The 16,184-nt window shown below is 41.3% G+C and overlaps 1 protein-coding gene across 2 annotated transcripts in view; it reads left to right on the top strand.

Annotated features, from left to right (window-relative positions):
- Window positions 1–16,184, top strand: part of pigb (phosphatidylinositol glycan anchor biosynthesis, class B) — a 61,928-nt gene that overhangs the window by 42,250 nt on the left and 3,494 nt on the right. The window contains exons 9-12 of one of the 2 annotated variants that reach the window (XM_038794039.1): window positions 1,498–1,562; window positions 2,158–2,374; window positions 3,766–3,946; window positions 13,315–13,465. In XM_038794039.1, the coding sequence (XP_038649967.1) occupies window positions 1,498–1,562; window positions 2,158–2,374; window positions 3,766–3,946; window positions 13,315–13,443 (592 nt within the window). In that variant the 3' untranslated portion in view covers window positions 13,444–13,465. Of the gene's footprint in view, window positions 1–1,497; window positions 1,563–2,157; window positions 2,375–3,765; window positions 3,947–13,314; window positions 13,525–16,184 lie in introns of those variants that run through there. The other variant, XM_038794038.1, reaches the window with a different exon arrangement.

Raw genomic sequence — 16,184 nt, 5'->3', positions numbered from 1 at the left:
AGTCGAATGGGTTTCCAAACTATTTGATCCAATGTGCCTGTTCCAGGTTTTTGCCAGACCAATCCATGACTTGCCGTTCTCCCCTTGCTGTCTTCCCATAATTTTGTTTCCTCCTCTCTTTCAGATACTTATCTGCTGTTCTCTTAAAACTTGCTCTGTTTACAATGTAGAATAATTTGTTGTTTTGGGACTAATGCAGAAATTTAGAATGAGGAGAAGTGTTGGTACAAGTTGAGGAGTTACAGTAAATACTTAGTACAGTTACTTTCTTCATCACTAACACCCCATGAACTCTTACAGTCAGAAATTGAGAGTAGAAAAGATGAAATATTTGATGATTTGGATAGTACATGTACTCTGATTTAGCAAAAGCCCAACTGGACATCATGACTCAGATTGTGCTGGAGCCATATATTGGGCACTGTGTGACTGAATTGACATATTCAGACATAGTTATAATGGGTAACCCACTGTAGTGAATCATTATTTCACGATAGTAGGCACTCAAGTTATTTTCTGCTTTTGAAACAGACACTGGGTGGTGCATGGATGTTTGAATTGATTATCTTTCCCTTTGCCTGCTAAATCTGGATATTGAAGAGATATTGACAGTTTTGGATGGGACAGCATCCTGATGCACTGACGTGCCACATTAACCGATTTGTGCACATACACACATTCTGTTCTAAATGTAAGAAATTTTTATATTTGTTGCAGTAATGTTATTAAAAACCTGGGTAAGATACATACAGGCAGTATGTCTGTGAAAGCTGTAGGTAAGGTGTTGTCAAAGGGAGATAATCCTGGATTTTGCAGGGGCTGTTTTTGTTCTGCTCATAGATTTGAGAAGCATTTACTTGCTCACAAATGGATGGCTGATGGAATATTATTTTGGATTGGAGGTCCCTGGGGTGCAGATATTGTATTTGGTCCTGGTTAAACAGGGCATGGGACACCTTGTGGGAGGAGACAGAAGAATGCCTTGTGTAGAGTACAGATGATGTAATTAAAGGGAGGAGCCAGGTCTGTCTATAATTGCAGTCTGCCATAGGATTTTAGTCTCAAAAGAAGAGCCTTTCAGTTTGCTCCTGAAAGATGTTCTCCAAGGTCTCTGCACAGAGAAAAGCAATAAAACCCGATTGGCTGTTGACTTCATTTGGAAGTGGTATTTGAACTGTATTGGTTTGCATAATTGGAATATTTAGTGGCAGATTTATAAAGTAAGTTAGAGATCCTCCTTTGATTTAAGAATTGGACCTGTAAATCTATTTATTTGTTGTTAATGTGGTTAATTATGTGTTTAAATTAAAGTTTGTTTTAACATAACACTGACCAAAAGGTGTATTTTATCACTACTGTTGTGCAGTCACCTTTCCTCACAGTTTTACAAATTGAAAGTAGTTGGGTTCTAATTGGGATCCTAACAATACTTTAGAATATCACCTCTAAAATACTTGTATTTTAAATATATGTATATATATATATTCTTTATTACAGTTTCTTGAGCCACAAGGAATTCAGATTTATTTATCCGTTAATGCCTCTTTGCATGGTGTTTTGTGGTAAGTATCTGCTCCATAATTCTATCACAAAACCAGTGTAACTGATGTTGTTTAGGATTTAAAAGAAAATATCTTAAATTAAGAAGTTTTCCATATAATATTTGACTTTGAAAAATATAGAATGGATGAGCAATTTTAAATCCATGCTCAGACTAGTGATCTTATCTTCAGTCCTTCGGTGCACTTAAGGTTCTTAAAAGAAGAAATTAGGTTCCTTGTATAATGTTTCAAAAGATATAATATCTCTTTGACTTCAGCCTGTTTATTTCCAGAGGCAGTTTGATTTGAGGTATTTTCCCTAACTGTCCCCTGATGTAACTTTATGACTGTAATAGTGTTATATACTGTTTTGTATATAACTTCAACCAGTGATTGTTGAAATACTTGTAAATTAAATTGTGATTAAGTTGTGATTAACTTCAAGTGTAAATCTTTTAAAATGCATACTCTGTATAAAAGTATGGAAAAATAGTTGAAATTATTTACTCCTGGTTGTACACAAAATGTTCCAGGTTTTAGATTTCTTTTATACATTTGTATTCACTTAAGTAAAATTACATATTAAAATCCTGATTTGATTCTCCCTTCTGAATAGGCTACTCATTGGCTAATTTGAAAGCATGGAAGATGCCAGCAATCAGTTTTCTGTTGTTTTCTAACGTGTGTCTAGTGCTATATACTGGATTAATTCACCAACGTGGAACATTGGATGTAATGCAGCACATTCAACTGCTCTGCAAGGACACACTCCCAGAGAAAGACAGACCCTCTTTGCTCTTCCTGATGCCTTGTCATTCAACACCATTTTACAGGCATGTTATGTATTTTGCAAAAACAGCTAAGATAGGAAGTGAGGGAGTGTAAGCTTATGAGTTTTTAAAACCTTTGACATTTGTTTTTAAAAAAACATTGTAATATTGGGTGCTTGTACAAGTAAGTTCAGAGTTTGAGGATCTGACTCATTTTCCAGCAAGGTCTCTGACAACTAGACATAACAAATACCAAGGTAACCTGGGAGTAAATGTTTTGTTTTGTGATGAAGGCACTATGTATGTTCTTTCTGGATGGATGAACTGAGATGAGAGAATGGTGTTTCTCATTGCTCTGCTGTCACAAACAAAGGATAAATGCAAGAAGCTGTGCCAAACAAAACAGCTTCAAATAGTCATCATGTTGCTGTAGCCCTTGTAAAAATACAAATTGACTATTTATTTGGTAGAGACTAGTTGTAGAATGGGTCATAAGTTTGATATTCTTCCTCTTTCTGAAAAAGAGGCAGGAACCCTCAACATTTAAGAAACATTTGAAATGCCATAGCGTACAGGTCTATGGACGAAATTGGGATTAGAATTGGGTGCTTGATGGCCAGTGCATGCACGATGGGCTGAAGAACCTCTTTCTATGCTGTAAAGCTCTGACTTTTAATATAGTACATACAATCCAGTTCCCATTCTAATTTTAGAATAATTGTAAAGTAGGCTATAATGTCATTTTGTAATTACAAAAATCTTATTCCAGCCATGTTGGCGACTGATCATCTTACTGTGGAATCGGTGAGATAGACATATTTATTCTCTTCTCTTCCTACCTCTGATCAGATGAACTGCTGATTCTGTTACGGGGAGATGGGGATCAGAGGCCTAATGCGGGAGGATGGGAAGATCTTCGAGGTCTGGGGAGGTGGAGATCAGGGATGGGGTATGGTGTCAGCTCATGAGCGTTCTGCAGGCAGGTATTCTGGATCCAGGAGGAAAATGTAAAAAGGTACTCACTCCTGGATCCTCTGTCCTTACCTGTATGTAGCTGCCAGGTTCCTGAATTTCCTTGCAATGCAACAGCATCCACCCATACATTATCAAAGAAAGACCATCACATTTCAAAGAAACAATGCAAACCTCTCATAAATATCTGGATTTTCTTGACTCTTTGTAATCTGGATAAACAAAACCTGGATGAGAACTACTTTATCATCTTCTTGTTCCTGGGTACAGAGAGAAAATAAATTTTAAGCTGCTTATCAGGGTATCGGCAGAGACATGTGAGTAAGTCTCCACCTATTCTTACAGTTGGAAAAGTCACTTGATTTGAGGGGACAAATCAAAGGCAGACAAGGAGAAAATAATTAATAAAAATGCTTATTTTTAGAAATTGTCTGTTGCATGAAGATTGCCTGTATCACTTATTATTTCTAATTTCTCCACAGCCATGTTCATTGCCCAATAAAAATGCACTTCCTGGAATGTCCTCCAGATCTGACTGGAAATAATAGCTATGTTGATGAAGCTGACATGTTTTTTGAGGAGCCACTTAAGTGGCTGAACATAAGATTTTCTGGTCAAGCCTCCCTTCCTACTCACCTAGTATTTTATAATGTAATGGAACAGGTATGTTTGTTTGAATATATTTAATTATTGGTTCCACTATGATGAAAAACGGGTACGATATCATGTTGGTTGTAATACTGTGCTCGTAATCTGAAGGCTGGACTAATGATCCAGAAACACAAGTTCAAATCCCACAAGGGCAGCTGGCAAATTTAAATTCAAATTAATTGAATATATCTAGGATTAAAAGCTAATATCAGTAATGGTAACTCTGAAATGGTGAATTGTTGAAAAAAGAATCTGTTTACACTGCTGTCCTTTAGAAGGAAATCAACTGTACTTGCCCAGTCTGGACGACGTGATTCTGGACCCACAGCAATGTGGTTGACTTTTAATCGCCCTCTGGAACGGTCTAGCACGACACTCCGTTTTATCATGCTGGATAAATAAAACCGACTAGACCATCTGACAACAACCTTCGTACCAAACATGACAAAGGCATACCCTGCCCAGTAAAGACTGCAAAGCACTCCTCACTTAAATCCGGGAACTATTTCCAAAATTGGGAGTTGTCCCAAAGGCAGATGTGGCAGAGCGACTGTTGAGCCACACCAGGCACATTTCATAATCTTTATGAAGTGGAAGGCTGCCACAGATGCCCACAGATTAGTCATAGTCACAAAACCATGCTGTGGTAACTTGACCACAAAAAGATAGTTGAGACACGTTAATAAGTTGATCTTTAGTATATAAAAATAACAAAGTTTAAAATACAGTATGGGCTCAAAAACGGGAGCAGCTAGCTAAACATTGAAATAACAGCAACAGAAAGAATTAGAACTAACAACAGTTATATACGAATAGACACTGGTAACAACAACAAGTAATGACATCACAGCACTTGACTAATGACATCAGCAATAGCTTTAAATAAGAAGATGCATAATAATAGCATTCCTCACCCCTTAAATTTTAATCCTCCTTAAAAGAGAGAAATACAATAAACCTAATGACTTAATTATACATCAGTCTTTCAGGCGCTTTGCGACTATGCTGTGATCTTCGCAGTACCACTTGTAACTCTGTCAACTCTGGTGATGCTTGAACTTAGTTCAACTGAACTTGTGGGTGCAAGAGTAGGTTGAATATCTGTGCTTGAGTGTCCCTCTCCTGAAGTAGAGTCCACTCAAGTCTTGACACAACCGGAACCACTTGATGAATTTTCACAGCAGCATTTCCTTCCGTTATCTTGAACTTTTGCTGTCTCGGAGTCATGTGTAGATGAAATCTGATCTTGGTGCCTGTGAATAACTCTTCCATTGTTCAATTTCACTACCAACCATACTGGACCACTTTGGGTAAGAATAACTCCAGGTAGTCAACACTGGTTACTGCCAAAATTCCTGTTATAAACACAATCATTTGGGTTAAAATGTCTCTCCTTGATAAAATAAAAACGTCTCTCCTTTGCTTTTCTTGTCTTCTTTCCACTTTTGCTTTGACAGTCCAAAGATGTGCAGTTTAGGTGGATTGGCCATGCTAACTTGCCCTGCTCATAATGTATATTTGTAACCACATAGAATGTGCATCCACAATGACCTAAAAACATGTGACCCATGAAATGACCTGCAAAATCCACATGAACTCTCGAGCAAGGATGATCAGGACACCCGCAAGAATATAATAGTGTTAGTGGTGCATCTTCTAAGATTGACATGCAGACCAGGATTTCTCTTTATTCACCAAACCCTGGTCCATATTAGGCCATTGAACACACGACCAGACTGACCTTTCATTCGAGAGGCACCTGAATGAGCCTCATGAATATCATTCATGACTTGCGAAAGACCAGGGGGTGGAACGACCACTCTCAAACCCCCCAGTATGCAATCATCCTGCACACTTAACCCGTCTTTGTGCCTCACATAAGGCTTCAATTCACCAACGTCTATGATAGACGTACAGATATTCAATCATCCTTGTATCAGAAATCTTTTAACTTGTGACAGAATAGGGTCTCTTTGTCCACTGTTTAATTTGTTTAGCACACTCTGGAGATTGGACAAGTCTCTCTCGTAAAACAATTGTCTCGGGAGGACACAATACCTGAGTGGCAAAATCCGGTAAAGAGAGATGACTTAACGCATCTGTGTTTGCGTTGTCCTTCCCTGCCCTGCACATAATGCTGTACTGATACGCTGACAATGTAAGCATCCAGCGCTGTATTCTTCCTCAGGCTGTGGGAAGAATATATTTTGACGCTGAAAAGGTTTGTCAATAGCTTTTGGTCGGTGCATATGGTGAACGAACAACCATTGAGACACTGCTGGAATCTTTATACTACAAAAACGATAGCTAGGCCTTGTCTAACTGTGAATTCCTCTTTTCTGTCTCTGGCAGCATTGTAGATGCAAAACAAATGGGTTTTTGGACCTGTCCTCCATTACATGAGAGAGTACCACCTCCACACAGTAGGGTGAGGCATTGCACGATAGAATAAGTTCCATGTCTGGATCAAAAGGACGAGCAAACTTATCAATTGCAGAACATTTTCATACCTTTTTAAGAGCCTCCTTCTTCCCACTTCCATTTTGTTTTTGTGCAGAAGTAGATAGTGGAGCCAACACTATAAACGGGTCTGGCAAAAACTTTCCATAATAATTTATCAAACCTACACATGACCTGAGCTTGGCCACATTCCTGGGCTCCAAAGCTGCTTTAATTGCTCAAATTTTCCCTTCCACAGGAGATCAGCCTTGTGCAATGATTGTGGCCTAGATACTCCATGCTCAGTGCCTGATAAATGCACTTGCTCCACTTCAGATGCAGTCCCGTCTCTGACAACCTTGTTAAAACTCAATCCAGGTTGCTGGGGTACTCCTCATCTGTCTTACCGTCCTTAAAATGTCATCTAAATAGGCTTCAACATGAGGAATGCCTTGTAGCAGGTTGTCCGTGCCAGACTGGAGGATATGCTAAAAAAACCGAAGAATTATGCTTGGGGAGGTGGTGGTGTAGTGGTATTGTCACTAGACTAGTGAACCAGAGACACCGAGTAATGCTCTGGGGTTCAAATCCCACCACCACAAATGGTGAAATTTGAATTCACTAAAAATCTGGAATCAAAGGTCGAATGATGACCGTGAAACCCTTGTCAATTGTCGTTAAAAAACCATCTGGTTCACTAATTTCCTTTGGGGAAAGTAATCTGCTGTCCTTGCCCGTTCTGGCCTACATGTGACTCTTAACTGCTCCCTGATGGGCAATAAATGCTGGCACAAGGGCATAATGGTGGTGCAGTGGTCAGCACAGCTGCCGTACAGCATTGAGGTCCCAGGTTCGATCCCTGCCCTGAGTCATTGTGTGGAGTTTGCATCTCCCTGTATTTGCGTGGGTTTGGCCCCTACAACCCAAAGATGTGCAAGGTAGGTGGATTGACCACGCTAAATTGCCCCTTAATTGGAAAAAATGAATTAAAAAAAAGTAAATAAATGCTAGCACAGTTGCCCACGACCCAGAAGCGAATTTAAAAAAAAAACAATCCCTCATGCTTGCTTCAAATCTTCCTCCAGCAAGAGTTGTTGAAATGCCTGCCCAGTTTTGCATAGGTCTTTCCTCCTGCAAGGGTTGAAAAGAGATCCTCTACCGTTGGCAATTGGTGAGAGTCCTGATTGGAAACCTGATTAATGGTAAGTTTGTAATTCCCACATATGAGCATGGTACCATCACTTTTAACAACAGTAACAATTGGAGCTGCCCAACGTGAAAACTGAATGGGCTCAATGATTCCTAGCCAGTGAAGCTCCTCTGTTTAAGTGAGAAGTAGCCTGACGATCAATGAGCAATTCAACTGTAGTGCCCCAAAATGTACCCAGTTGGTCTTTGAAAACCTCAGGATATTTCTAAATGACATCCTCTGTCATTTTGTGTGCTTTCACCTGAACATTCCTGAGCCACTCACACCCTAGTAGGCTAGGTCCATGTCTTTTTACCACCAGGAGCCCTGCTCTTCTTGTCTACCTCCAACGCTTCAAGCAATGGTATAATCTCGCTGGTGTACATCCGAAATTTGATTCCTGCATGAGTAAGGGCTGCTGCCTGATTGAGCCCCAAATCTTCCTCAAGGTCTCCTCACTGATTGCTGATGCAGAGGCTCCTGTGTTCACCTCTGTCTTGGTTTTATGTTCATTGCACTCCACTGTAGGAAAAAAAGACTCTGCACTACCTCATATTAAACATGTTGCAATAGTGCTCTTCTGTGTGGTCTTAGCTTTCCATAACAATGCATCGTCGACTGAAATGAAAATCGCTTATTGTCACGAGTAGATTTCAATGAAGATACTGTGAAAAGCCCCTAGTCGCCACATTCCGGCACCTGTTCAGGGAGGCTGTTACGGGAATCGAACCGTGCTGCTGGCCTGCCTTGGTCTGCTTTCAAAGCCAGCGATTTAGTCCAGTGTGCTAAACGGAGGCTTCCTTGCATTTGAAGTTCCCTGTTCAACCTTCAGCTTTCTCTTTACTTGGGCACATTTTTGCTAAATGCCCCACCGTGTTGCACTGGTGATCAGCAGCATCCACAAATATCCAATGATTTGCATAGTGACCCTCCACACCTAAAACACTCTACTCTCTTAACCTTTTTACTTGCAGCTTTTTCTACTTGATGCAGTTTACCTGCCAGTTGCTGCCATTGGCCTGAATATCTTTTGCATTATTGGCAGCGATTTCCATGGTCTGAGAAATGTCTTGGGCCTTTTAAAAAATAAGCGTGGTTCCTCCCAGCAAACACCGCTGAATGCTGTCCTTGTTAATGCCACAAACTAGTCTGTCCCGAAGCATGTCTTCAAAACTGCCCCGAACTCGCAGTGTTCAGAGAGCTGGCACAGACTGCCCTCTCTTCAGAAAATGACCATAGCATTTGAACTATTGTATAATTACTAACGGCTTAGGATTGTGGTGCTTCTGAACGAGTGTAACTAAATCTGCAAATTAAATGCCCCCCCCCAAAACACACATTTCCGTAGTGCAGCTAAATTTCTTACTAGCTTGTACGATGTTGTGTCACACACTGGAGAAATGCATGCTTTCTGGTATCGTCTGCGATCCCATTTGTCCAAGAGAAATGCTCCAACATTTCCACATATTCAGTTCAGCTCACTGATAGACCCTAACAGAGCCATTGTGCTGCCAACTTGTCAGTAAACTTAACAAAACTTCATCTTGAGCGTACTGAAATTCAAATTTATTTTATTCTTATCGCCAAAAAGATGTGGTAACTTGACCAGAAAAATGTAATCAAACCATGCTGTTAATAAAGTTAATAAATAATGTCAATCTCCTTTATATAAAAATAAAGACTAAGGGGCAGCACGGTAGCATGGTGGTTAGCATCAATGCTTCACAGCTCCAGGGTCCCAGGTTCGGTTCCCGGCTGGGTCACTGTCTGCACGTGCTCCCCGTGTGTGCGTGGGTTTCCTCCGGGCGCTCCGGTTTCCTCCCACAGTCCAAAGATGTGCGGGTTAGGTGGATTGGCCATGCTAAATTGCCCGTAGTGTCCTTAAAAGTAAGGTTGGGGGGGAGGGGGGGGGTTTGTTGGGTTACGGGTATAGGGTGGGTTTGAGTAGGGTGATCATTGCTCGGCACAACATCGAGGGCCGAAGGGCCTGTTCTGTGCTGTACTGTTCTATGTTCTAAGTATGTACTCAAAAACAGTAGTAATGAGCTAAACATCAAAATAACAGTAAAATAATAGAATTAGAATGAATGCTAGCTAACAACTAATGCCATCACTGCACTTACTGATAACATCAGAAATTGATTTAAATAAGATGCATAACCATAAACACTATAATAGATACCTTTTTAGGCAACCTCCCATATTCCACCATCAGCATCCCTGGGTACGCTCAGTCCAATTGGTAGTGCAGACTCAACAAAAGTGACAGCACAGTCATGTACAGTCGAGAAGGAGTGGCCCTAGGTATCTTCATCACTTAGGACAAATATCAGCAAGGAAACCTCATACTGGCCACGGCCTACTGCCCTCCCTCAGACATTGGAGAACTACTGATTCATATTAAACATCACTTGGAAGCAAACAGGTTACAGAATGTACTCTGGATGCAGTTATTGATTGCCCATTGCCAAGTGTACCTCCGTAGCACTATTATTGACCAAACTGGCTGAGTCCTGAAGGACATAGCTGTTAGAATGTGCCCGTGGCAGGTGGCGAGAGAACCAACACAATGGAAAAACCTACTTAACTGTCCTCATTAATCTACCTGTTGCAGGTGCATTTGTCTATTACATTCTGAGTAAAAGTGCTGACCATAGTCTTTGTAGAGATGAAGCCGTTTTCATGTTGAGGACACTTCCATTATATTATGTGGCACTATCACTGTGCGAAATGGATTATGTTCAGAATTGATCCACCAGCTGAACACTGTGCATTCATGAGGCCCTGTGACCCATCAACAACAGCAAAATTATGTTCCACCACAATTTGTTATCTCATGCCTCAGCATATATACCTCAGTCTAATGTTACCATCAAGCTAGGGATCAACCCTAGTTCAATTATGATTGAAAATGAAAATGAAATGAAAATCGCTTATTGTCACAAGTAGGCTTCAAATGAAGTTACTGTGAAAAGCCCCTAGTCGCCACATTCTGGCGCCTGTTCAGGGAGGCTGATACGGGAATTGAACCGTGCCGCTGGCCTTCCTTGGTCTGCTTTCAAAGTCAGCGATTTAGCCCTGTGCTAAACTAACCCCCTGATTATAAAAGAGGGTGCAAGGCACGTTACCAAGTATACTTTAAAATGAAAAGTAACCTGGTGAAGCCACAACACAGGTCTATATACATGCTAAACAGTCGAAGCAGCATGCTATAGACAGAACTAATCAGTCCCACAACCAACTAATCAAAGCCATGGAGTTCTGATTGTAAATGGTGTATAATTAAATCCTCATCCTTAATGGTGGAGCCCGGCACACTAGTACATAAATTATCATAGAATTTACAGTGCAGAAGGAGGCCATTCGGCCCATCTAGTCTGCACCGGCTCTTGGAAAGGTCAACACCTCCATCCTATCCCCATAACCCAACCCAACACTAAGGGCAATTTTGGACACTGAGGGCAATTTATCGTGGCCAATCCACCTAACCTGCACATCTTTGGACTGTGGGAGGAAACCAGAGCACCCGGAGGAAACCCACACAATCACGGGGAGGATGTGCAGACTCCGCACAGACAGTGACCGAAGCCAGAATTGAACCTGGGACCCTGGAGCTGTGAAGCGATTGTGCTATCCACAATGCTACCGTGCTGCCCTAAATAAGTCGAGACTGAAGCATTTGCAGAATTCTTTAGCCAGAAGTGCTCATTGGATCATCCGTCCCTGCTTCCTCCTGAGGTCCCCAGAATCATAGAAGCCAGTCTTCAACCAATTCTATTCATTCTGCCTGCTATCAAAAAAACTGCCAAGCACAATAATACAGGAAAGTTTCTGAACCCTTCAGCTCCAGAACTCGTTGCCTCTCTAGTAAAGTTGTTCCTGTACTGCTACAACAGTGGCATCAACCCAACAAAGTGAGAAATTGCCTAAGTATGGCTGGTCCACATAAAACCAGACAAATCCAGCCTGGTCAATTATTGCCCCATTTATCTAATCTCAATGAACAGAAACGCGTTGTCAGCAATGCTATGAAACCATACTTACTAATAACCTGCCCTCCGATTCTTAGATTGGGTTCAGATTGGAGCCAAGACCAATGGGCTCCAGACTTCGTTACAACATGGTCCAAAATGGACAAAAGAGCTGAATTCCAGTCACGAAGTGATTATGGCTGTCTTTGACATCAAGGCAGTTTATAACTGAGTGTGGCATCAAGGTGTCCTAGTAAAATTGAAATCAATGTGAGTTGCCTGGAGTAATATCTAGCAAAAAGGGAGATGATTGTGGTTGTTGGCGGCCAATTATCCAGCCACAGGACATGCTTATAGAAATTCCTCGGGGCACTTGATGGAGTCCCAACCATCTTCAGCTGCTACATCAATTGCATTCCCTCCGTCATATTGCCAGAAGTGATACATTTGCTGACAATTGCTATATTTAGTTCCATTCACAACTCCTCGACTAAGAAATGTGTGCCTACATGTAGCAAGACCTAAGCAACAATTCAAGCTTGGGCTAATGGGCCACACAAGTGCCAGGCAATGACCATCTCCAACAAGAGAGTCTAACCACCTACCCTTTCAACAACATTATCATTGCTGAACCCCCATTGGCAAGATCCTGGGAGCTCACCATTAATCAGTGGTTCCAAGAGCAGGTTAGAGGCTGTGTATTCTTTGGTGAGTGACTCATCTGACTTGCCAAAGCCTTTCCCCCCCATCACCAAGTGTCTGGATTGAGTGCTCCCCAACAACACTAAGGAAGCTCAATACTATTCAAATCAAGCAACCCACTTGATTGTACTGTATCTGCCAGCTTAAACATTCATTGTCTTGAATGATCACAGAATTGTTACAGTACAAAAAGGGGCCATTTGGCCCATTTTGTCTGCAGCAGCTGTTTGAATTAAATGAAATGAAAATCGCTTATTGTCACAAGTAGGCTTCAAATGAAGTTACTGTGAAAAGCCCCGAGTCGCCACATTCAGGCGCCTGTTCGGGGAGGCTGTTATGGGAATCGAGCCATGCCATGCTGGCCTGCCTTGGTCTGCTTTCAAAGCCAGGAGCAACTGTCCCTAGTGTGGTGGATTGTCCTTTGACACACTACTTACCTCTTCTGCGCTTAACACATTCTGGTCTCTTAATGTGCCACTAATAGTACCCTTCTTAAGTCATTATCACCATCATTTATATTTTTGTCTTTTTGTCCACGATACCGTCAAATTATATAATCATAGAATCCCTATAGTGCAGGGGGAGGTCATTCGGCCCCACTGAAAGAGCACCCTAGCTAGCCCTCTCCCCCACTGTATCCCTGTAATCCCACCTAATATTTTGGACACTAGGGGTAATTTATCATGGCTAATCTACCTAACCTACACATCTTTGGACTGGGTGGAAACCGGAGCACCCGGAGGAATCCAACGCAGACACGGACAAAGTGCAGACTCCACACAGTCACTGAAGGCCAGAATTGAACCTGGGTCCCTGGCACTGTAAGGCAGCAGTGTTAACCACTGTGCCACCATGCTGCAATCTCCACCTATCGCTGACCCTCTATCCAGCCCACTGTTCCACACATCGCCCCCACCTCCCCAACGGTAATGTATTATAATGTTAACCTTTTATAGATTTTTGTTAGTTACTGTTCTCAGATTAAGTTAACCAACATGTTTGTTTACTGTAAATTTAAATAGAGATTCAAATCTGTTGTTTATGCATCTTTTAAACTGGAAATTTTCTCTTTCTCAAAGAAAATAGAGCCATTTCTGAAGACCAGGAACTATGTTAAAACTGCAATATTTTTTCATACTCATTTGCCAGATGGTCGGATTGGAAGCCACATTCATCTATATGAAAGAAAGATGATGGATGATAGCTGACTTTTCTTTACATTTTAAACTTGTATGTAAATTTTTCTACAATCTCAACTCTTTTTATAAATGTGTTCCTTCGCTTTCAAACCCATGTCTTGTGTATTTCTGGACAATAGAGTAGATGAGAATGGTATCTGTTTAACTGATCATTGAGAGCTATTGCAGCGAAATGCACTATAAACTGCTGAAAATGTGTTCCTGAAATGGAGTTTCAGCAAAAGCATAGCCACACACCACGGACATCAAGGAGTTAGTTTAAAGTGAATACTGGAAAATTTAATTGATTAAACCCATGGGGATGTTTATTTAACGGGACATTCCTGACCTGTGCCAATAAGGTCAGGAATAGATTGTTGATACAAATTATGCTCCTGTGTTTGTTAAAGAAATTATTGAAAAGGTGGAGGGGTGAAAATAGGATCTGCTGTGTCCCGTTATCCATGATTTATTAGCTCTTTTTTAGCTTCCAGGAATTTGTGTAATTATTAGGCTAGGTGGTGGTGTAGTGCTATTGTCTTTGGATTAGTAAAGCAGACCCAGAGTCATGCTTTGGGGACCCAGGTTTGAATCCTACCACTGCAGACCTCCGATGACGGTGATGTGAACCCGTCAACATGTGTCACCTGGATTGGTGAATTTGCTAAAAACAAATGCTTTTTCTTTGAATTTAAGATTATATAAACGGGTGCCTTTTGCACCTATTGTAATTCTCTTTATCCACATTTGTTTTGTTAGGCTAGTTAGAAGGTCTTTGTAGCCAATCCATTCTTTTTTTAAAATAAATTTAGATTACCCAATTATTTTTTCCAATTAAGGGGCAATTTAGCATGGCCAATCCACCTACTCTGCACATTTTTGGGTTGTGGGGGCGAAACCCACGCAGACACGGGGAGAATGTACAAACTCCACACAGACAGTGACCCAGAGCCGGGATCGAACCTGGGACCTCAGCACCGTGAGGCGGTTGTGCTAACCACTAGGCCACCGTGCTGCCCTTAGCCAATCCATTCTAATATTAAAATGACGAACCCACTTGGTGAGCAGATTGGTCACCCAACGTCCAACCTGTCATTACTGGTTGGAAGTGGTGGGCATAAACGAGTCGAGAAGGGATGAATCCATGGGGTCCGTGCCTTTACAGCATTATATTCGCTGGAGTTTAGAAGAATATAGTGGGTAGTGAGTGGGGGGGTTGGGGGAGGGTGGACCTTTATAGAAACTTATAAAATTCTAACAGGAGAAATTTCTTCACTCAGTGGTGAGCCTGTGAAATTTATTACCACAAAGCAATTGAGGCTAAAACATTGTATGTTTTCAAGAAGGAATAGATATATCTCTTGGGGCTAAATGATATGGGGGAAATTGGGAACAGGTTACCAAGTTGCATGATCAACCATGACCACAATGAATGGCGGAGCAGGCTCAAAGGGCTGAATGGCCTATGCCTATTTTCTATACAACATGTGTTTGTGTTTACAACCACTTATTAATTCATACGGTAATTATTAATAACATTCTTCCAAGTGTGAGGTAATCCTGTTTATAACATCTATTCATTAATTCTGCACCATGTTCTAATTTAAGTAGAGATAATATTCTTCATTAGTGTCACAAGTAAGCTTACATTAACAATGCAATGAGTTATTGTGAAAATCCCTTAGTCGCCACAATACATCGCCTGTTCAGGTACACTGAGGAAAAATTCAGAATGTCCAGATAGACAGTGATCCAAGATGGGAATCAAACCTGGGACCCTGGAGCTGTGAAGCAACAGTGCTACCTGTCACTTTAAATCCCAACCCACATCTCCCACAGCATGGAGAGATATACCTGACCTTTTCAATGATTAAGTTAGATCATTGTTTTGAAATATTTCTGGCTCTCAACATAATTAGGCACATTTCGTTGAGATAGACTTTGGACCAGAAATTGATTCATTTTTTTTAAATGGTAAATTATTGGTATGTTCTGGAGAGCATTGAGCAGTGCTAAAAGTTTGAATGTAGCCATGCACGTTTATTGTTAATTGTTTATGAATGCAAATCTCCTCGAGATATAGTTGGAATATTAACTCAATTAAGAATACTAGACAGAAGGGTGGGCTTTGGTCATTGTCAAGAGTTCTCCGATTTGCACTGGATTGCTAAAATAATGCAAGTTATCTTCCTGAGTTAAAAATCTTGAGTTCAGCGGAATGGCTTATCTTGAGATCAACAGAAAACATGAAAGGACAATGCAAAGGAGCCTCTTTTTAACATAATCATACTCTTCTACATTTCTGCGATTTTGCTGTTTAATTTAAAATAAATTGCTTTACTGTTTGTAAATGGCTTGAAATGGGGTTTTGATATCATTGTACTATGTACAACACTTAAAAGATATTTTATTTGAGGTATTTTTGCATATACACACGAAAAATCTGAAGAACAACAAAACAACTCAATAAACAACCACAACCCGCCTGCACCCCCGACACCAACACCCCACCACATCTCGGCCTTCCCCATTTTAACATCACTTCCCCCCCCCCCCCCCCCCCCCCCGTTCGCAAGGCTTCCGGCCACGTCTCAACTCCCGACCACCCGCCCAGGCCCTCCTACCACTTACGCCTAATGTTCCCCACTAGGGATCCCTCCCATTCCATCAGTTCCTTATATATACCGGAGACCTTCCTCCCTTATTTTGTCCTTCAACAGCACCTTGCCCTGCAACTCCAGGGGTGGCAGCCCAGGAACGGATGGCACCTC

The sequence above is a fragment of the Scyliorhinus canicula genome, chromosome 4, assembly GCF_902713615.1.
Source record: "Scyliorhinus canicula chromosome 4, sScyCan1.1, whole genome shotgun sequence".
Classification (NCBI taxonomy): domain Eukaryota; kingdom Metazoa; phylum Chordata; class Chondrichthyes; order Carcharhiniformes; family Scyliorhinidae; genus Scyliorhinus; species Scyliorhinus canicula.
Note: the sequence above shows the minus strand (reverse complement) of the source record. Positions and strands in the feature narration are given on the sequence as shown.